The sequence below is a fragment of the Patiria miniata genome, unplaced genomic scaffold (genome assembly GCF_015706575.1).
Source record: "Patiria miniata isolate m_02_andy unplaced genomic scaffold, ASM1570657v1 HiC_scaffold_12, whole genome shotgun sequence".
NCBI classification, from domain to species: domain Eukaryota; kingdom Metazoa; phylum Echinodermata; class Asteroidea; order Valvatida; family Asterinidae; genus Patiria; species Patiria miniata.
In genome coordinates, this window is record NW_024037050.1 from 5,930,348 (window position 1) to 5,952,766 (window position 22,419).

Sequence of the window (22,419 nt, forward strand, 5' to 3'; positions counted from 1 at the left end):
AAATCTAAAGTGTTATTCAACGTGGTATATCATATTGGAATAGTCTAGATAACTTCTTAAAATCATCACCCTCCTTCTCTGTCTTTGTTTAAAAACCTTAATTCACATCCACTCAATTCTTATTTGAATAATTAGTTATAATTTATGAATCTAAATGTATGCTCTCGTCTCATACCAGTTTCTGTTTTTCTAGGTTGTGTCTTTGTGCGTCTGATTGTTGTCCATTTTGTCCTTTGTCGCTGTCTCTGTTTGTTTCTCGGTCATGTCCACTTGTCTGTCGATAGGTTAGGGTACAAAAGCGTGACGCTTCACCTTATACCTAAATGTTGTCGTTAATTTGTTTTCGAATTGATCCATGTACATTATTATACACCATTACATAATTCATTGCACTTTGCAAATAGCTAGAAAGCCCGGACGTGCAAGATTGTGGACACGAACATCATTCCAATGTTTCACATAATATCGCGCAGCATATGCCAAATCCTATTCGCTGATTTGTTGCAATTAAACGGAATCGTGACTTCGTATTTCTCATTAAAATATTGACCTTGGGTGTAAGCTGCTGTGCATTCATTGTTACTGAATTAAAATAACAAACGATGCCCTCTAAGATGGCTGTTATGCACAATGTCTTTTGTTAATTACAATACCATGACAACTTCAAAATGGAAAACAAGTGGGCACAATGTATAAAATAAAAATTTATGTTAAAGGGACGATACAACATTTCCAAACATCAAAAAAACGAAATGATCAAATTATCACGAAATACCTTACTGGATTGTTAGGGAATAACAGTCTAAAGCATCCTGTGAAATCGGCGCTCCTGCTGGTGTGCCAGCTGACATTTTCAAGAAAAATTGTATTTGTCCAACGCTTGTCGGCCGACCAGCGTTGGAGAAAACTGGCTGATTTTCAAAAACTGCTCCTAATTTTTCATATTTAGTTATTCCGCATTTTCTCTGCAGATGATTACACACCTGTGAAGAGCTACAAGCCTGCCAGACTGATTCTCTGACCTTACAATTCCCAAAAGTCTATACAGATTGCTCCGTTTCATCTAAAGTGGTGTCAGGGAGCCAAACTACAAGAACATGATTGGTTTTCTTGGTCTGTCCATTATGTACAAGCCGAAAACGTGAAACAAGTCAGTTTAACAATATTTGCTTTAACATTTTAATCCTCCCAAATCCATTTATTTCTGAAAATTGCAGCAAAAACAAATGTTGTACATTACCTTTAATGTAAATGCGGATCCCTTTTCTTTGCCCAATATTTTTCCTTTCACTCTTGAAAGATCGTACCTTCAAACTGTAGTTCTTAGGTCAGGTTGCACTTGACACTCGAATCTTCACCGTGTCCGCAGTTATGAGAACCCCATCCACTGTGGCCGCAAGCTCCTAGGCTAGCCTCGCTGCCACTACACGCCGTGTTATCCAGGTGTATAGCCCCCGTGCCCTGTCCATAGAAGGCAGAGGACCAGACCTGGGCGGCAGACGGGTAGCCAAGTTCACGGCAGGCTACGTGACCGTCGTTGATATCCCAACTGTCATCGCAGACCGTTCCCCAGACTCCGTTGTGGTAGACCTCCACACGGCCCTCGTTGGACAATGGACCATTCACCAGACGAATCCCTGTCAGGATTTAAATTATACTTTATGATCATCATAATACGTACAATTTAATGTTTTTTCCCCAGAGCGGGGTTGCTTATACACCATCTGACAAATAGTCAGCCTAAAAATGGTGTGGTCAAGCCCATCACAAGTCCGGTCAAACGAGAATCACAAGTCCAAACCTCAGGCGCGCTTCGTACCAAACTTTGAATAGGGAGCGCTGATCAAATCCCACAATCATACACACTATAAAAATTACCTCTGTACAAATTCACCCTTCTCAAGAATGGCTACGCCTCTGGCAAACATTGACGTTATTCTTATCAATGCAATTTTCAACAGTTTTCAACGGGGGGCCGGGGGAGGGTTCGACACAAAACCAACCCCCTCTAGATCCGTGCCTGGACGGCTGTGGCGAATATTTTTTGAGGGGGGCGGAGACCTTTTGCCTGTGACGTCACCTTCTAACATTCTCTACTGCTACTTCCTTTTTTTGGCAATTGGGGGGGGGGGGGGTTGGGGGGGGTTCTAAGCAAAAAATTGGGGGCTGCAGCCCACTTCCCCCGTAGAACCGCGCCTGCCTAACCTAAGTCAAACAACAATCAACTTTGACGAACAGTAACAAGCAAATGATTTTGTCACAGTTCAGTTGAAAAGCTTGCGAATTAATTTGATATACTGTCATGTGAAGGACTGGACTAAACACTGCTGAAATACACTCCTGGGGGCTTCCCCCCAAGGAAGAGACAGCCAAATGATTAGAAACTGAAAGGGGAAATCTGTTAGCACTATACGTTTGGACTGTGATTATTAATGAAATGTTTTAAAGAAACCAACATCTTCTTGTCATTAATTAATACAGCCACGTACTTGGATAACACTTCAGGCTGGAATCTTCGCCATGGCCGCAGTTGTGCACACCCCATCCGCCATGTGGACAACTGCCAAGGCTAGCTTCTGTACCAGCGCAGTTTATACTATCGAGGTGAATCGCCCCGGATCCGGCACCGTGGGTAGCTGAGCCGTAGAAGTTTGTCGCATACGGGTAGCCCAACTGACGACAGGCAACATTGGCGTCGTTCATGTCCCAATTGTCATCACACACGGTGCCCCAGGCGCCACTGTGCCACACCTCCACCCTGCCCACGTTTGACGTCGCACCATTCACCAAACGGATTGATACTGCAAGTATCAAATGAAACAAACACTAACTTTTTCTCGTTTAATTAATTGTAATGAGGTGTATTGTAGTGCACTCTGCGGACGTGTGATAAACACGGACGTGTGTATTGATTTTGTGTGTATGTGTCACACACAGAACGTGTATATGACATTTAATACACACGGCTTGAAATACGTATGCATACAGGGTTAGTAAAAAAAAATGTCCCTGTGGATAAATCCTTGCCTCCCACAAAAACGGGAACGATCGCTTGTTTTCTCCCAAGGGTTATCCAAAGGGGTGTCTGGGAGTGTTGAAGTCCAAGATATTTCGGGGGACATGAGACAGTGCAATCTTTACATACAACACAAAAGGCCTGAAGCAATTAATCAAAATGCACAATATTGAGTGATGGCGTTATTCAGGGAACGTGGAATTTGGTCCAATATGTAAATAATTAACAATAGTCGGTTTTTGTGGTGGTGGAGGGGGTGGTTAGCCATCCATACCAACCTCCTGATTGTCTGATTCAAATAAGCCTCTGTACTAATGACGTCACACTTTGTTTACATGTGTACTTTCCTATGGAACCAGTGGGGGCCTACGATCCACTGAGCACCATAGGAAAGTGCACATGTTAATGACGTCATTGATACTGAGACTTATTATTGTCAAACAGATCTTTCACTCACAACTCACCACAGAGTAGTCCACTCAATGGAGTCCACTTCTGGCACACTTAGGATTATTGATGGTTATTTCAGTGAGTGCAAGATTTCGATTTGCTGTCAAAAAATACTGAAGTTCAATTCGGACGATTCACTATGCAGTGCGCCACCAGGAGTTTGCCACGGAGAGCTCATTTTTTTTCCCAGTGCATTTGTGAAAGATAGATGACAAATTCAAAACGCAGGACATTTAAAATTGTTAGTTGATTTCCGGTCAGTAGTTTCGTAAGCGTATGATTCTAGTATCTGTGTGCCCTCTCCTTTTCTTTTTATCAATATGGTGTTTTTGGTAAGGCGGCAGAACGCTTTGCCTCAATCTAAAACAAATGAGCTCAGGTTGCCTTCTGACACTCATTCAAATGGGCCATGTTTTGTCGACCGTAAACGTGAAAAAATGGACTCTCCATGGGCAACTCGTGGTGGCGCACTGCATTGTGAATCGCTCGAATTGGGTCTTACTTGTATCACACAAGGTTCCTCCGTATCCAGAAGTGCACGTGCAAGTGTAGCTGTTGACTGCATCGTTGCAGACGCCATTTTGGCAAGGACTGCTAGCACATTCATTGGTGTCTGCCATAAAGACGGAACATTACACACAAATACTATTGCAAAATAATTTTTGTTTGGTATCAGTATAATACTTTTCTTGATTAATATTGCTTGCTGTGTTTGAATTGTGATGGCAGAATAATATTCTAACCAGTAAGTGAAATAAATCTTTCTAAAAGTTGACGAGGATGCAGTTAGCTCCTAACATATATTTTAAATCAATTTACACTTCTTTCTCGTTCACAGCCTTATTAAAATTGGAATAAAATCTCACTGCTTTTTATGAGCAGATTGTTTGTACATAACTCCGTCAACGAAGTCGCTTTTTTATTTCTAAAACCAAGTGACAATGGCAGTTTTATGTATCTTCTCATGCGTATCACTGAGGGCGTGAGACCTGCCCTCAAGAGGGCGCCCTATACAAGGGTCACACTCACGGTACAAGCATTCATGTCATTCTTACCACCCGACCCTATAATGACATGGACCCAGAATGACACACACCACAAACTTTATCACTGTCTGTTGTACATGGAGTATGGCTGTGGATGGTTAAATGATAATGGAGAACAAGATATTGTTTGATGTCCAAGAATGTACGGAAGTAATGTTAGGTCTTACTCGTGTTACATAAAGTTCCTTCATATCCAGCAGAACAGGTGCAAGTGTAGCTGTTGACTGCATCATTGCAGACGCCATGTTGACAAGGGCTGCTAGCACATTCATTGGTGTCTGCCATAAAAGACGGAATATTACACAAACATATTATTGCATAATACTCTTTGTTTGGTGTCAGCATAATACTTTTCTTGATTGATATTGCTTGCTGTGCTCGGTTTGTGATGGCAGAATAATATTCTAACCAGTACGTGAAATAAATCTTTCTAAAAGTTGACGAGGATGCAGTAAGCTCCTAACATATATTTTAAATCAATTTACACTTCTTTCTCGTTCACAGCCTTATTAAAATTGGAATTAAATTTCACTGCTTTTTATGAGCAGATTGTTTGGACATAACTCCGTCAACGAAGTCGCTTTTTTATTTCTAAAACCAAGTGACAATGGCAGTTTTATGTATCTTCTCATGCGTATCACTGAGGGCGTGAGACGTGCCCTCAAGAGGGCGCCCTATACAAGGGTCACACTCACGGTACAAGCATTCATGTCATTCTTACCACCCGACCCTATAATGACATGGACCCAGAATGACACACACCACAAACTTTATCACTGTCTGTTGTACATGGAGTATGGCTGTGGATGGTTAAATGATAATGGAGAACAAGATATTGTTTGATGTCCAAGAATGTACGGAAGTAATGTTAGGTCTTACTTGTGTTACATAAAGTTCCTTCATATCCAGCAGAACAGGTGCAAGTGTAGCTGTTGACTCCGTCATTGCAGGCGCCATGTTGACAAGGGCTGCTAGCACATTCGTTGATGTCTGTCATAAATTCAGAGAAGAATACACCGAGTAAACCAACGCGTTTTAGAATACTTTTCAATTTTGGCTTGTTTTTCCCCCTTGATTTCCAAAGGGGTGTCTTGGTGGTGTTGAAGTCCAAGATTTTTCGGGTGGGGGGGGGGGGGGGTAGAAGAGACAAGGCAGTCTCCAAAAACTTGGAGCAATGAATCAATGTGCACAATGTGAGCGATGACGTTATTCAGAGAACTTTGGATTTGGTCCAATTTGTAAAAGAGGTTTGTTTTGGCGGTGGTACTTGTGATGGTGATGGAGGGGATGGTTAGCCATCCATACCAACCTCCTGATTGTCTGATTCCAATTAATGTTACACATATCTTTCACTCCACAACTCACTAGTCCACTCAATGGAGTCCATTACTGGCACACTTAGGATTAATATGCTTAGTCTAGGGAGTGAAACATTTCGATTTGCTGTAAAAAAGAAAATGGAAGTCAAATTGGGTCTTACTTGTATCACACAAGGTGCCTCCGTATCCAGAAGTGCACGTGCAAGTGTAGCTGTTGACTGCATCGTTGCAGACGCCATTTTGACACGGGCTGCTAGCACATTCATTGGTGTCTGCCATAAAGACGAACATTACAGCAAAAATTATTCCACAATACTAATTCTCTTTCTTTGGTTTAAACATAATACTTTTCTCGATTGATACTGCTTCCTGTGTTCAGTTTGTGTTGACAACCATTGTACAACAGTGAGTGGAATAAATCTCTCTGAAGTTGACAAGGATGCAGTATGCTCATAACATAATCAATTTGCATATCTTTTTCATTCACAGATTTATTACAATTGGAAAGTTCCTTAAATCTCATTGCTTTTAATGTGTAGATGTTTTGCACAGTTCATCGTCAATGATTTTTTTTCTAAATTAAAATCCAGTGACAATGGCAGTCCTTTGTATCTGGGGGTATCACAGAGGGCGTAAAACCTGTCCTCAAGAGGGCGCCCTATTCAAAGGGGCACACTCACGGCAGAACCATACATGTTATTCTTACCACCTGCCCTTATAATGACATGGACCCTGAATGACATACACCACAAACTTTATCACTGTCTTTTGTACATGGAGTATGGCTGTGGATGGTTAAATGATTATTTAGGGAGAACAAGATTTTGTTTGATGTCCAAGAATGTAGGGAAGTAATGTTAGGTCTTACTCGTGTCACATAAAGTTCCTTCATATCCAGCAGAACAGGTGCAAGTGTAGCTGTTGACTGCATCATTGCAGACGCCATTTTGACAAGGGCTGCTAGCACATTCGTTGATGTCTGTCATAAATACATAAAAAGAATACAATTTTGTTATTTGTTTGTATTTATTATTTATTTATTATTGTCAATAGATCGATTGCATTCAGCAGTCATCTTTGAGGTGTATTTTGTTATGTCACTAGGCCAGTTTGGTTTTTCAACTGCGCATGCGCACAATGATATGGGTCACGGGTCATTCGGGATAATCGAAGGCGTATGAACGCGCGGGTAGACGGCCGGGCGTACGACGCTCGTGCCTGCGTAACATCGCACCTCATCACGTCAGCGATTTTATCCCGAATAACCTTTGACCTGGACTACTTCACAGAGACACCGAACCCGCTTATTCATTAACTCTCTACTATACTGACTAGATAGTGCTTCGACCACAACCTCGTCCCCAGTGCTTACTTTATTTCCAACCTCGTTTCCAATAGTAAGCCCTGGATAGGAAACTTTCTTCCATTATCCTGATTCGATACCGCAATTGGTTAGTAATGGATTTATATCGTGTAGTTAGTGTTGTTATTTCCAACGTGCATGACGTGTTTTCAGGATAAGATTGTAACATTTTAACTCAGTCGAAAACAATCGTGTTTTTGTAACTCACGGCGCGACGAATTGATTGTGTTTTACCCCAGACACCGCATACAAACACAAACGCTAATGCAACGTACAGGCAGGCACCAGACTATTCCTCATTTGCATACGTGCGCAAAAATTGTGCACATGCAAATGACCAATACCAGGGTGAGAGAGCAGATAGTGGTGGGAGCGTACTGCTCGACGCCCTGGGGGCGAGGTTGGCTTCGACTAATGTTTGTGCACAAGAAGACCGTGTCGCCCTCGCGCTCGTACACAGACGGTGGTCATTTTGAAGCTCCCTAAAAAGCTCCACAGCCCACGGATCCGTATATAAAGCACATAATTACAATAGTTCAGGAAACGATTTTGGATCATCAAACACGTTTTCATTCATTTTGCCCACAGTGTTAATTTACTCATGTTAATATTTGTTGTTATATTTTTACTTGGCCAAAGGGAGCTTCAAAATGCCGTCCAGTGACTTCATCCCCCACGGCCCGAAGCGCTATCCAGTCAGTACAATAGATATCAGCGATATCCCTGCTGAGCAAAAGCAGACACCTCCAAGATGGCTGCGGCACTGGAAACAGTCTACATTTCGAATAAATCGTGAACTCACTTGTTTCGCAGTGTACGCCATCATAGCCTGCGAGACACGTGCATGCATACTCGTTGACGGCATCCACACAATTCGCGCCATTTTGACACGGGTTACTGCCACACTCGTCAGTATCTGAACAAAATGAATCATGTATAAAAGAGAATACTTGTCTATTTGTTGAATGTGTACGTTATGAGTTCACACACGAATATAATGTAATTAGTTTAGATGTAATTCGGGCGATTCAAAATGCAGTGCGCCACCAAGAGTTTGCCACGGAGAGTCCATTTTTCAAGTTTACGGTCGACAAAACTTGGCCCTTTTGAATGAGTGTCAGTAGACAACTTGAGCTAATATGTCATAGATTGGGGCATAGTGTTCTGCCGCCTTACAAAAAACACCATATTGATAACAAGAAAGGAAATGGGCAAACAGATCCTCGAACCATACGCTTACGAAACCACTGACCGGAAAAAACTCACAATATCAAATGTCCCGCGCTGCGAATTTGTCGACCATCTCCCACAGTGCACTGGGAAAAATGAACTCTCCATGGCAAACTCTTGGTGGCGCACTGCATTGTGAATCGCCCGAATTGATGTCGTGATATTCTTCAGACTCACGGTAACGAAATGTATCCTACTCACTTGTGTTGCATGTGGTTCCCTCGTACCCAGGGGCGCAGTCACAAGTGAACATGTCCGGGCCGTCGTTACAAGCGGCTCCGTTCTGGCAAGGGTCACTGTCACACTCGTTGGGTTCTGTCAACATGAGCAATGTTATAGGTGATTAGATAGTCGATCACAAGTCCGGTCACAAGGGGTGCATAGCTATGTTCCCAAATACCTATGTTCTCCAATACCTATGTTCCCTAACCATCTAACTATATAACCCTAACCCTAACCCTGTAAGGATTTTGGGGAACATAGGTATTGATGAACATCAGGTAGACCCCGTCACAAGTAACAAGAGATGAACGACAAAGGAATCCCTTTTTCACAGTTCACGTACATAGCTTTTGACATAATTAGAGACTTGGGTGTTTGTGACGGACTTGTGATGGAGTTGTGAGAGCTTGTGATGGACAACAACACTGAATAGACACAGCGTGAACTTGCGAGACGATCACAGTTATTGAAAACTCGCAAAACGAACTGGGAGGGTCATGGTTTGGTACAAGATACCAAGTGAATTCCATTCCGATTAATTTACTGCAGGAATCGGTCTGAACTCAATTCCATGATATGAAAACCTACAGTTTGTGATCTTTCTTTTTTATTTGGATTCTTCTTTCCGTCTTTAATTCTGTTCAGGCAGCTAAGTCGGACAAAAAAATAACACCCAATGTAATATTGGCCCAGAAATGATTATTTGTCCCGCCGAAGAAATAGTTGACACAAGTTTTTACTAATGGTTCAGATTGAGACTTTGTTGTTTCACTACCAAGCCCCTGTAATTTCTGGTGATTTTTAGTTCAGCCGTCATTTGATTAACTTTTGTTGCACAAATCAAAGCTCAAAACTGTTCTCATCATGTACGTATTTCACAAAGTTTTACACTCAGTACCATTGTAGACGTACGGAAATGAAAACCAAAACAATACACGTCTTACTGAGCTTCATATCCTATGCTCAGTTCATGTAGAAAATTGTAGGCCTACCACTTATTTTTTTCCAAATGCAGTTAATCACATCGGATTCAATTCTCTTCAAAGCGACTCCGATCACTCGAAACCAATTAAACTTACCCAGTGTGGTTGGCATCAATGTCGTTGTGGGGAGTTCCACTGTAATAGCGGTTCTCTGAATGAAAACATGACAAAAATATAAACATACTATCTTATCCTATACACTTCAAAGTACCAAGTCGAATTAGGTCCCTGTGTTTGTTTTGATCATTCTTCAAGGATCTTGCATGTAAATTGAGAGTCGGACACAGATTGTAGTAAGAATACAACTAAAATGCCAACCCTCAGTAAAGAACTTGCAAATTAAAACAAACAGATCAGTGAGATTTCGCAACAACAAACAAACATGAAACATTTAAAGTTGTCATAAACGTGCTTTTTAAAAAAATTAGATTTTCTTTTCAGAACGAAATGTAATGGAATATAATGTCCTGTAACAAATAACTGTGCTTGTTTGTTTTTGCAGGCTTTTATACAGATTTTAAAAATTGGTTTTAAATGGCGCGCTCCAGTTCAGAAATTGCGCACACTATTCAGAACGAATTAGGAGTGTCCCGCTCATTCAAAAGTTGAAATTAATAATTGATTGCCCGTCATGGGCCAATTGTTTTCCTGCTATTTCTCATTCGAAAGCTCATAACTAACGGAATGCTAGAAAATTATTAATTTAATTTAAAAAAATCCATTTATCAAGGTTCCACACACAAAGCACGCATACACCAACTTCAATATATCAATAATGAACGGCAAAACACGTGTCGGCGACTTTGTGAAACTCCACGGATATTTGTGGAAACAGAAAATAAGGGAAAAGTTCGACTCTTCCCTGTGTTGTTAATTTCAATCTTTCAATAGCTAGGCCTATTTGGCTGAATAAAAAAATGTTTTCAATTCATATTTTTATGGAAATGGTTGATGGAATAATACTGCACTACGTTCAATCTTTCATAACCGTCAAATACATAATTCACCGTATTGGCTCGTATCGTAGTCTTTCCTCGGCTCGTAGTCTTTCCTTTCTACATGTTGTTATACATCTCAATGAAGATCTTGATGAAGGCCAAGCAATAAAATTCACAGGCGCATAAACTCAATATCCTTTGTTAATCAACAATATGTTCTTTCGAATGCATGATTCGTTATGGTGCATTTAATTTCATAAATTGCTGTACATGACTTTTTTTACGATGTAGTTTTCCTTCGTCATCTGTGTCCGTGTCATATTTTAGACACTTTTTTTTTAAATTTCTTCATAGACCATCTTGTTACCCCAGTTTCCCTTCGATTTCGTTTTAATAGCTTGCGAGCTGACTGTATGCTATGATGCTTGTAGTTTATATAGGTTTTCCCGGCCAATTTCACCAAGCTTTCATTCAATTTAACGCCTGGCTCATTCGATTTAAATTGAAATTGAAAGATCACGCAGATCGACATTCGACAATCAAAAAGAATCATTCAATTTCACTATCCAAGCATTCTATCGCCTTTTAGCTTCACTCGTCCGTATCAAAGATGCATTCATTTTAAAAGTATCGCGTTGTTGGTCGTTGGCTTACTGCCATGTACTGACACATCATATAATCACTAAATAAAAGAAATTTATGACAGCAAAATATCCAAAATTCTAGCAACTTTGTTTGCTGAAATAGTTGTGTAACATTAATCATGCCCGGTATGCCATCACAGGTTATCTAATGAATATGAAACTTTGCATTAGCATAAAACGGAGAAGGCACCAAAAATACCCCTCAAAATGGAAAACGAAACTTGCAAATAAGGTTAAATGTGACACAAAGATGTATTTTCAAGGTTTGCATTGCAGACTTACTTTGCATATAGGACCCTGTGAATACGGTAAGTGTTCGGTCAGACATGCGCAAGAAAACATTTAAGAAATAACTCAAGAGAAATGTTCCAGATGGTATGGTGCAACCATTGCCAAACATAGGTGTTCCGATGTCTTGCACGTCAAGAAATCGTCAACGTAAAGATGACCCTTCCTCAAATGTTTAAACAAGTAGAAAAGATAAACAGTGAAAAATAAATTATCTTAGTCCCTTCAATTAATTAATTCGTAGTTACATCTTGTTTCCCTCATAGGGCCTATCAGTTAATTTGTAACATTGTAAATTTTACAGTCATCAAGTTTTGGGAGGGAATGAAGTCGAAATTTTTTAATTGGTTACTTATTGTCGGCCGATTTTTTTTTCGTGCGATATCTCATTGGAAAGCTCATCACTTATGCAATGCTAGACAATTATCAATTCAATTTGAAAATCTATTTTTCGGGTGCCACAGCCAAAAGGCACGTACACGATATGCCATTAGTGCGACCACTCAAATCTACACTTGAAAATAACTACGCTTTTTGCAATCCTCTGAGAGGAAAAGACGTAAAAGTCGCCGGATCGGTCCACGATGCTATATAGGCTAATACAAAACGCGTGATTCCAAAATTAACATACATGAATACGTGGCTGTACGTCACTAGATATGTATATTCAAAGTGTTTCGCTCAAAACTTTTTGAACTGGAGCGCGCTGTGTAAAACCGCTTTTCAAAACTATATAAACGCATGCGTTAATGCAAACAAGCACATATTTTTGTTACAGGACATTGTACTCATTCCAATTTCGTTCGGAAAAGAAATTTGACATTTTGAAGAAAAAAAACGTATCAACCAACTTTAGGCAATTGTTTTAAGACATCCTCTGTCAGTGTGTGTTTGGTAAGGTCAAATATAGGCATTATGTGTTATTCCTCAATTTCTCTATTTAGATTTCTATATTATGTTAGTCCCTGAAAAATTAGGTAAACATAAAAAAACCCATTCATTTGAATAATGCAATCTCACGTGTCATAAATAACTATGAAAAAGACATTATACTACATTCCTTGTCATGCGACTCGATTTATTATGGAGAGGATTATACTGGGCACTGGACTAGTAATGCAGCAAACCCATAGTTCAAAAGTCTTCATTGCTTCATGGAGCTACATGATTGCTATATATTTCTCAAGGTCCGTACATCGATTTGTTGACTGACATAACAAGGGAGGGTTGAAGTTTAACGTTCATTTTATAGTTTCTATATATATCCATCGAACGTGTTCATCCTGAAGTAGGCGTTTACTAATTCATTGTAACGATGCACATATTTGATTACACGTTGTCGTACTCAGCGAAGGTCATATAACTGATCAATAATTGAACTTTTGGGCGAGTCGAACTGAACTACTGGCAAGCATTTCTTGTTCTACAAGCAAGTATGGTCAAATACTATAATGCACATGCATCAGGTGGTAACGGACTGGTTCTCGGACTTAACTCCCCTAAAATCCTCCAGGGCCATAAATCAGAGGAAAACAAATTGAAGTTTATTTCGTCGATTGGTAGGAATTGATTAAACACAATTTAAGAGAGAAAATTCGCTTTGGGGAAACAAAATAAAATGTAAAACTTCGGGGCACTCCAACCCGTAACCTGCAGCATTTGGACCCCGACCTAACGTAGCAGGCCACAGTGATGCCTCGCTTTTCATTGTGCAGGCCCTAAATCTAAACTTTATGAAGATATTTCAAATCCCATGACATCTTTATTCAATCAGGTGATATGTTTCAAGCATCACGTAAATGACTTTACTAGACTGCAGAAGAACATTTTCCGAAATTGGCGCGAGCGCGAATTAAACGCGTGTTTGGGATCTGCTTTATGAACTTCGGTCTCCATAGTGTACCATTGCAAGGATCTAAAAACCGGAGGGGGGGGGGTCTAAAACGCGTCCTGCTAGGGGGGTCCAAGGGTATGCCCCGGAAAATATTGAAGGCTACGATGCTTTCTCCTGCATTCTAAGGCAATTCAAGAATACATTTAGGAACTTTAGCATTCCGCTTATTATTTTTGGCCCCATTTTACTTGTGTCATAACATTAGTCAGCAGCTGAACGGGGGTGTGGGGGTGGGGGTGGGGGGTTGCAACCTCCAACACCACCCCCCCCCCCTCTAGATCCGCTACTACTAATTATATTGTTCAAGATTTTTGGCGGTAAAAATGATCAAGTACCATGCCAGGGCAGGAGCAGCTAATAGGAGCGATGTTTCTGAACACCCATGCATAATGACGGTCCCACTGATCTCCATGTAAACAAATCTGGATAGCACGTGGGCCGCACCTTTTTTCCCAGCATACGTCGTCTTTTAACCAATCACATCACGCAACCTAACATGAATATTTACTTACGCTGAGTGGAGGGAAGACACTTAGCTTCTCGTAGTGTTTTCCCTTCAATAAGCCTCTGTACTGATGACGTCAAACTTTGTTTACGTGTGTGCTTTCCTATGGTGCTCAGTGGACCGCGGGGCCCCCACTGGCTCCATAGGAAAGTGCACATGTGAACAAAGTGTGACGTCATCAGTACAGAGGCTTATTAAACTTATCTCAACGAACAAAAAGGTTCAATGAAAATGGACACAGGTTCGAACCACAGATCTTGCCATCCATAGTTCATTCCACTACCCATGTGGCAGCTCGACGAAAGCCGTTCTTTGAAACGCTTTAGTGTACATGCATGATTGAGTGATAGCAATGGTGTGACGTCATTCTAATTTTCTTATGAATAAACATCGAACTCTAGCTAAATAATCATGATCCAAAGACCATTGACGATGTGTGCTGCAAATAAAAACACCGCTCGTGGACCATTCTGAGCTGTACAAAAAAGTGAAGCTGCGCGCTGGTTCCCGATCCCTCTCGATTTAAGTCGTCTAAAAGTGTACACAAAAGTCTAAAAGTGTGCATTTACATCAAATATATTTTGTTGCCATTTAATTTTGTTTTTTACAAAAAATCAATCCAATTTGATATTTTTCTTTATAAATCTATTAATCTGGGACTGGCAATATGGCGGACAGTCCACTTCTAACAGCCAATGGGTTATGCAGATTTGTATATGGAGGGCAGTGGACAGTCTCCAGTTACAGTGATGACGGAAGCATTGTGCCTGTTTTCACAGAAAACAACCAGTCCATTCTGAACAACACATGGCACAATGCTTCGATACCATTCCTTGAATTGGTCCGATGAGCAAATAAAAATATTGAATGAAAACTTGGTGAAATTGGACGGGAAAATCTATACTTATAGACTACCTGTATTTTGGCACACGTTGTTGCCATAGTTACATCAGCGCATCTGATGCTTGTCCGTTCATGGAAAATGCTTTTGGCAGTAGTCAAAGCAGACATTTGTCATTGTTGATATCAGCAATATAGGTAGCCGCTATGAGATTGTTTTGAAAACTGTGCTTTGACGTACAGTAAAATTAATAAGAAAAGCATGCACTGTAACACCCCCCCCCCAAAAAAAAACAGATAAAAATTACGACAATGGTAAATTGATGGTACCTATTAGTCGTGAATTGTACGGTAATTTACCGCATTACAACGCGTGACAATGAATGGTACCCTTACAAAGCTTACGGTCAATTAAGCGTAGCTAGCAGTCTGTATTATCACTAGTAGCTCAGGAACCATTACGGAGATTGTTTTGAGCGAAATATATGAGGAAATAATGTTCTTTTGACACCGTAATTTTATTAAAGAAATAGGTATAATCATGTGTGTGAAAATATTGCACTCTCTACGATGGCTGCTATGCATAAAATTGATGGACATACAGCAATTGAATATACAGCGTGTCCCAATAAACATCGATAGTTTTCGCAAAGTTGTTCAGACTAGCTAAGCAAACTGTATAGCATTTTCAAACCTGTGGTCTTGTTTATAATTGGTGAAAAAAAATCTATCGATGCAAACCGGAGATATCTTTAATTTGGTAATGTATTTTTCGACCTGCACAATGTAATTTCCACACTAGTATTTGCTTGTATATTATTGGGTTATCGGTATGTGTTACCAGTCATGTGGTTGCTAAGGCAAAGCATCTGGTGTTGTTAGGCAAAGCTAATCCGATTACGTACTTTTAGACGCTTTAATAGAGCAGTGAATTCCATGCATCCCCAAAAACATGACTTTTGAACGTTGTATTTCTCAGAAAATATGCTCAGTGTGATTGAAATGTTAATTTATAATGGAAGACTACACTCTAAACTTCATGTCAGTGAAAAAATCTCGGTCATCGATGCCGAAACGTCATTACTGGTTACTGGTAAGGCTGACCTTCAAGTCTGGAAGAAATCGTCCAAAAACTTCCCCAAATGCATGTATGAACCTCAATTTTTTAGGAATCTCTCCAAGTTGTTATTTCACGAGTAGTTCAACACTTATATCATCTAAGAATATTCCGAATTTCAGCTCCGTCTGTTGTTGCAAACGCTAGTGTACCAACTAGAACCATCTCCATGGAAAATTTCGACGAGGATTTTCCGCCGACACAGTCAACGTGTATTGTTCCGCAAAGCGCCGTAGGCGCTACGGTTGACCGAGTATGGTAGATTAGCATATTCATTAGCGTCACTCGGAGTGTTGTGGCGTGGGTCACGGTATCGACCAATGGAAGCCGGCAAAAAGGGTGATATTTATCAATTAATAACTCGTGAAGGCGGCTTTTCTCCAAATTTATACTGCATACCATAATGAATAGGAACCTTATTAATTTTTGTGAGTCTTGAAAAGATTGACAGATACTGCAAACGCTAGTGTTCTAACTTTCAAAAGTGCACGCAGCCAGGCCTATTTTTCCAATGTCAACGAAAAGAAATGAACACATCGCAACGATTTTTAGCACATACTTGGGTCATTATGAGGGAAGTAAACCCTGAAAGTTGCATGAAGATATGGTCTTCCAAACGGGAGAAATTAATTTCCAAAGATTTCGCTCGCCAACGTGAACATGTGTGTACACGTAGTTTCATTCAAAATGAACTATGTAACCTTTAGAAAACGCCCTTCGCAACCACATGACTGTTACGCAGTGAAATATTGCGTCGCCTTCATGTTGCATTTGGATAAGGGTGTTCACAGATAACATTTTGGGTATATATCATTGTATAATTGAATCTAATACAACTTGGAATGCAAAATGCTGGGTGTTTAGTCTTTGACAAAGATTTTGAAAGGATAATGAACATGCAATCTCCTTTGACAGCTGAAATGTATTGGCCTAAGCTTAACTACAGGATTCTAATTGTACAGGAGGGGGAAAAATGGCCTTACAAAATCAACGATATCTCTGGTTGCATTGATGAAATTTCCTGATATTTTTACCAATTATAAACAATACCATGGGCTTTAAAATATTATAAAAATTGATTAGCTAGACCACCTTTTGAGCAAATCAGCGACGCCTTCATGCACAATGTTTATTGGGACACGCTGTATAGTTTTAAGGTTAGAGGTTTCATTTTCTGGATGGATAATATAGGTTTTCCCGGCCAATTTCACCAAGTTTTCATTCAATTTAACGCCTGGCTCATTCGATTTAGATTGAAATTGAAAGAACACGCAGATCGGCATTCGACAATCAAAAAGAATCATTCAATTTCACTATCCGAGCAATCTATCGCCTTTTAGCTTCACTCCTCCCTGTAAAAGATGCATTCATAATAAAATATCGCGTTGTTCATTCAATTTTGTCTAAACCAGCAGTAAGGGGTTGATCGGGCATTCGTTTTCATTAATGGGCAAACATATTTCACATTTTGTCAAACATCTTTTAAGACTTCATACGTGTACGTATTCCTTAGCGTAAATCATGTATTTTTCTCAGGATTTTTTTTTTGTGCAACTCTTCACTACTGTGAAATGTGCGAAAACTACACATTTAACAACATTTTTTGGGTTAATCTTATTGCAAAAGTGCATTTCTTTAACCCTAAAGGGACCGGGGGCGGAATCTGCCCCCCGGCTGAGAGATGGTCAAAACAACCGGCCATTTTAGGGTTAAACATTTAAAAGTGTCCATGCTTTTCCGGACTACGTATGAGCGCGCTGTTACTGTCATGTCATTTCAGGAAGACACTGTTCAGTTTTGGGGGTTTTCTTTCAAATTATTCATCCAAAATTTTCTAATAGAAAACATTTGTGGGAAAGGGTTGCTCACTGGCTTACTGCCATGCATACTGACACATCAAAGAATCACCAAATGAAAGAAATTTATAACAGCAAAATATCCAAAATTCTAGCAATTTTTTGTGCTTAAATAGCCATGTAACATTAATCATGCCCGGAATGCCATCACAGGTATTCTAATGAATGTGAAACTAAGGTTGCATTAGCATAAAACGGAGAAGGCATAATGTGTATATTTCAAGGTTTGTATTGAAAACTAACTTTGCATGGGCCCTTTAAATACGGTAAGTGTTCGGTCAGACATACGCAAGAAAACATTTACGAAATAACACAAGAGAAGTGTCCCGATGATACAACCATACCGATGTCTTGCACTTCAAGAAGTCGTCAACGTAAATATGCCCCTTGCTCAAACGTTTAAACAAGTAGAAAAGATCAACAGTGAAAAAGAAATTATCTTAGTCCCTTTATTTCAATTAATTATATCGTTACATCTTGCTTCCATCATATCAGTTAATATGTAACTTTGTAAATGTTACAGTCATCAAGATTGTTTGGGGGGGATGAACCTCGGAGGAAACTATGAAAATATATCGATTAAAAAAAACCTTACTAATTAAAATGACCAAACGATGAAAGCGATTGCCCATAAACGAAAAAGAAACGAAAAGCATGGTTATACGTAATAAGCGCACATATGTTCGCTAATTTGAATGCGTCAACCGTCAAAAGGTTGCAAAGACTTAATTTAAGACTGCTACAATTTAAGTCTTGAATGCAGCAAAACGAAATAGGATGCTCGAAAATGAAAATGAACATTCAGAGCAAAATCTTGGCTGCCTAAAAATGAAATTGAATGAACCCAAAATTAAAAAGAAACCCCAATTTGACCACATGTGCCAAACTCACCTGAAATTGAATGGCTGATAATGAAACTGATTAGAAAAATTCCGAAATTCGCCGGGAAAACCTATAAGTTCCAGTGTTTTATGCTCTTTTTTGCCTTCCGAATTCCGAGAGAGGACGCAATGAGAGGCGGGGCCTCGAGGGGGCGTGTCCCATTCCCTAAACACTCCAAAATACTCTGGTTTGAATTGACTAGAATACAGTCCATCTTGCACACCAAACCAATCTGACCCTAGCTGTAGTCAGCCGGGTGCAAATGTGAATGTTTTTCTAGCCAAATGTAACTAGGAGTGGTAACAGCGTAGTAACGTCACAACAAAGTGAATTAGTTAAAATCGCCGCAGATATTTTTTTTCACATGCCGTGTTTTGGCTTGCTAGATATTGAAAGCGCGTGTAACTTATCGTTTCGGTCGTTTATATCAACGAATGTCACAAGATTTTGTTCATGTATCTGTTTAAAAATAGAAAAGGGGGACAGAAAGGAAAAGAAAATACCTCCCACACTTCATCCTGGTCAGGTCCGCAGTAGACGTATCCCTCATCCTGAGATGCCCCAGCTACACCCTTGGTGGAGTCGCTCATGTAGCATTGGCCCGTCTCGGGCGAGTAGCTGATAGACTCGCACTCGGGGCGAGCAAAGCAGCTCCGCAGACACTGGGCTTTGGATGACGTCTTACGGGAGACTCCCAAGCCGGCGTCCCCGTCACCAAGACGGATCCCCTTCTCACAATGGACCTTAAAACCGCGGTGACCCCAGGACGATTCTATGCCGTGGACCCACGGTAGTACTGCGAAGACGACGCATGCTGCTGCTGCTGTTGCGTAGAGAAGTGTGGCCGCATTGGAGGCCATGGTTTCTCATCAACTTCTCTCCTCCCGATAACAAAACAAAAAAATCTGAAATCCCACAGTCCCTTATTTCCAGAATCACCAGAAGTATCAATTAATCGCCATCTCTTGAGGACCTCCCTGTTTTTCTCCGAGCGTATAGGATACGACAGAAAACTATTCTGGATGAAATACACTAGGCCTACACCGAATTTACGGCTCCCATGCACCAGTTAACACTCGAGCCTGAGGTGCGTATCTAAGCTTGTTGTTAAAAAAATGATGAGCAGTGACCTCACGCCGGCCGGAGGCGGATTGAGTGCTGTCGTGCGCCGAATGGTATTTTGATCGAATAGCTGGTATGGTCCTGCTGATGTGTATTAATAGAGATTTTTCTAAGTATAACAGCTACCGGTTCATCTTTTTCTGCGCCGATTATTTGAGACAAACACCGCCAGTTTGGCGTCCTTATTGGCGTGACTGGCGTCATATGTCATTATTTATTATTTAGGTTGAAGAATCAAAAACATAATCTTCCATTTGGACACGCAGCCACTCACCTCTTACCAAGAATTGCGTTCATGCGTAAAACGTAGTGAGTAGAATTTATCTCAGTTAAGAAATTGATAGGTTAGTGATCGGAACTCATATTGTCGCCGAGAGAGAGATTTTAAACTGGAAACAAAACCGCGATACTTTACAGTCGAGTAGTTAATTTGCTATACACATTGAAGAGCACGCATTCTGGAATTTGTATTCTTGTGGAGACATTTCTTTGTTCTCGTGTAGTAAAGTTTTCGAGTTTAAAATTGACGTTTCAAAATGCTCTATTTTAACCAGAATTAATTTCCTGGGCTGAAATTTGGACTAAATATCCCTTTTCTAAAACTCTTCCATTTGCGACAAATCAACCTACCTTGGAAATTCCTAGTTTTCGAGTAAAATCCATATATCTATTTCGTGAAATTCTTGTGGAGACGTATACAATCTTTTGTTCCCTATTGTGTGCATGTCTCCGTAAGGTAGTAAATTCCAGCACCACTTAACGAGTCGGCTAACACACACTTGCCTTTGTCACGGGGTCATCTTGGGATGATGCATGGTAACTTTCAATTATTAACATGACCTTGTGGAGGAGGTAACGTGGATCGAGTTAACGCTTTTTTCCCCTAAAGACCGCGGGGTGTTGCATTGAGCTGGTGGTCTGCGGGTAATTCTGCAGGTTGTGGGTTCGATTCTCGCCTGGGGCTGTGCCGCTGTGGTGTGCGCCCTCATGGGCGAGGCACTTTTGTCGCTCATTGCTTCTCTCCACCCAGAAGAAAATGGGTGCCTGTGAGGGCAGAGATGGTCATTGTGCTTGATTCTAGCTGCCTTGCGCCGAATGGTTGCATCGAGCTGTATACTCCTCAGGGAGCTGAGATTATATTTAGAATGTTTCATTTCAATGTTTTCATTTGAATATTTTCATTGGCCTGATGATCAGGAGTAATAATAATACAGAAGCGCTTTGATCTTTAATTAAACGCGTTTTAATAATACGTATCATGTCTCCCTAATGTCACAGCCCCCCTTTAGAGGCAAAATGTTGTTGTCGGAATAATGTTATTTTTGTTGCTCGTGGTCTAATTAGTAAACACACCGAAATTCGTGGAAAAAGGACAGGGCACATTTAAGTTTGAAAAAATATGTGCCCAAGTCTATGGGGATGTCTCCCAAATTTCCAATCCAGGGTAATTATTATTATTATTATTATTATTATTATTAAAGACCAAAAGGGAAAAAGGATATAAGTTATTTTTGGTTCATTTTTATTAACGTTTGAAACTTCACTTGTCGAAGCCTCATAAATAGAGCGTGGTCAACAGTATTGTGATAAACGCGTTTGCTTTATCGAGTCTTGAATAGTGGAATTTCATTGGCAAGAACAGCAACGTGTATAATCTGTGAAAATAACCGTTCACTCATTATGCACTGCGCTGAAAATAAATTACCTCACATGTACTTCTTTGCATATAAATTGCCTCTGCGTTAAAGAGAAGATACAACATTTCCAAACATCAAAAAACGAAATGATTAAATTATCACAAAATATCTTACTGGATTGTTTGGGAATGACAGTCCAAAGCATCCTGTAAAATCAGGGCTTCCGGTGTGCTGACATTTTCAAGAAAACTTGTATTTTTCCAGCGCTGGTCGGCCGACCAGCGTTGGAGAAAACTGGCTTTTTGTCAAAAACTCCTATTTTTTCATATTTAGTTATTCCGCATTTCCTTAGCAATTGATTACACACCTGTGAATGGGTACAAGCTGCTAGACTGATTCTCTGACCTTACGATTCCCCAAAGTCTATACATTGTTCCGTTTCATATTAAGTGGGGTCAGGGAACCAGACTACAAGAACATGGTTGGTTTTCTTGGATTTTCTAGCATCTCCAAACCCAAAACGTGAAGCAAGTCAGTTTAACAATATTTTCTATAACATACTAATCCTCCGAATCCATTTATTTCTGAAAATTGCAGCAAAAGCAAATGTTGTATATACATTCCCTTTAAAAACACCAACATCCCAGTAGTCAGCAATTGTTTATTTTATGTTTGAATTCGAATTGGCAAATATTGCGCTGATGAGTGTATTGATGCAATGCTAGGGGCGTGACTAGGTTCAACTTGCAGGGGATGGAACCTAGGGCGTAGTCTATGGAATATCCCCTTGCACGTCAAGCGTCTATGATATGCCAGCAGATTCGGCGATTATTTGTGCAACGAGACTGCGTCTTGACCTCGAGATTCTGACCATTCAGCGGGCGCCTTCTATATCGGGTCTTCGGTAACCCGTTTTGAAAGCCAATGTCTGGTTTTATCAGATCTATACGCCCAGTGTTGTATGACACAAACATGGCATCCAAAGTGACCAGTCAGTAGTTTAGTCCAGTTTTCGGATTGAAATGACGTCATGTCGACTCCGATTGGCTAGCGCGCGGGGTCGCATA

General features: G+C 40.3%; 1 protein-coding gene across 1 annotated transcript; it reads right to left on the reverse strand.

Moving 5' to 3' along the window:
• Positions 1-1,039: 1,039 nt before the first annotated feature.
• LOC119746270 (fibropellin-1-like) lies at positions 1,040-19,762 on the reverse strand. Its single transcript, XM_038223116.1, has 11 exons — positions 19,097-19,762; positions 9,726-9,780; positions 8,626-8,739; positions 7,997-8,110; positions 6,700-6,810; positions 5,993-6,103; positions 5,392-5,502; positions 4,680-4,790; positions 3,969-4,079; positions 2,490-2,801; positions 1,040-1,637 (listed from the first exon to the last, which is right to left on the reverse strand). The coding sequence occupies exons 1-11, from the start codon at positions 19,451-19,453 to the stop codon at positions 1,324-1,326; spliced, it is 1,821 nt and encodes a 606-aa protein (XP_038079044.1). The 5' UTR covers positions 19,454-19,762; the 3' UTR covers positions 1,040-1,323.
• Between the last annotated feature and the right edge of the window lie 2,657 nt (positions 19,763-22,419).

Coding starts and splice junctions, on each gene's coding strand:
- LOC119746270 (XM_038223116.1), bottom strand. CDS start 19,453: ATGGCCTCCAATGCGGCCACACTTCTCTACGCAACAGCAGCAGCAGCA. Junction 8,740..9,725: donor ATTGATGCCAACCACACTGG/GTAAGTTTAATT, acceptor TCATGTTGACAG/AACCCAACGAGTGTGACAGT. Junction 6,104..6,699: donor AGGAACTTTATGTGACACGA/GTAAGACCTAAC, acceptor TCTTTATGGCAG/ACACCAATGAATGTGCTAGC.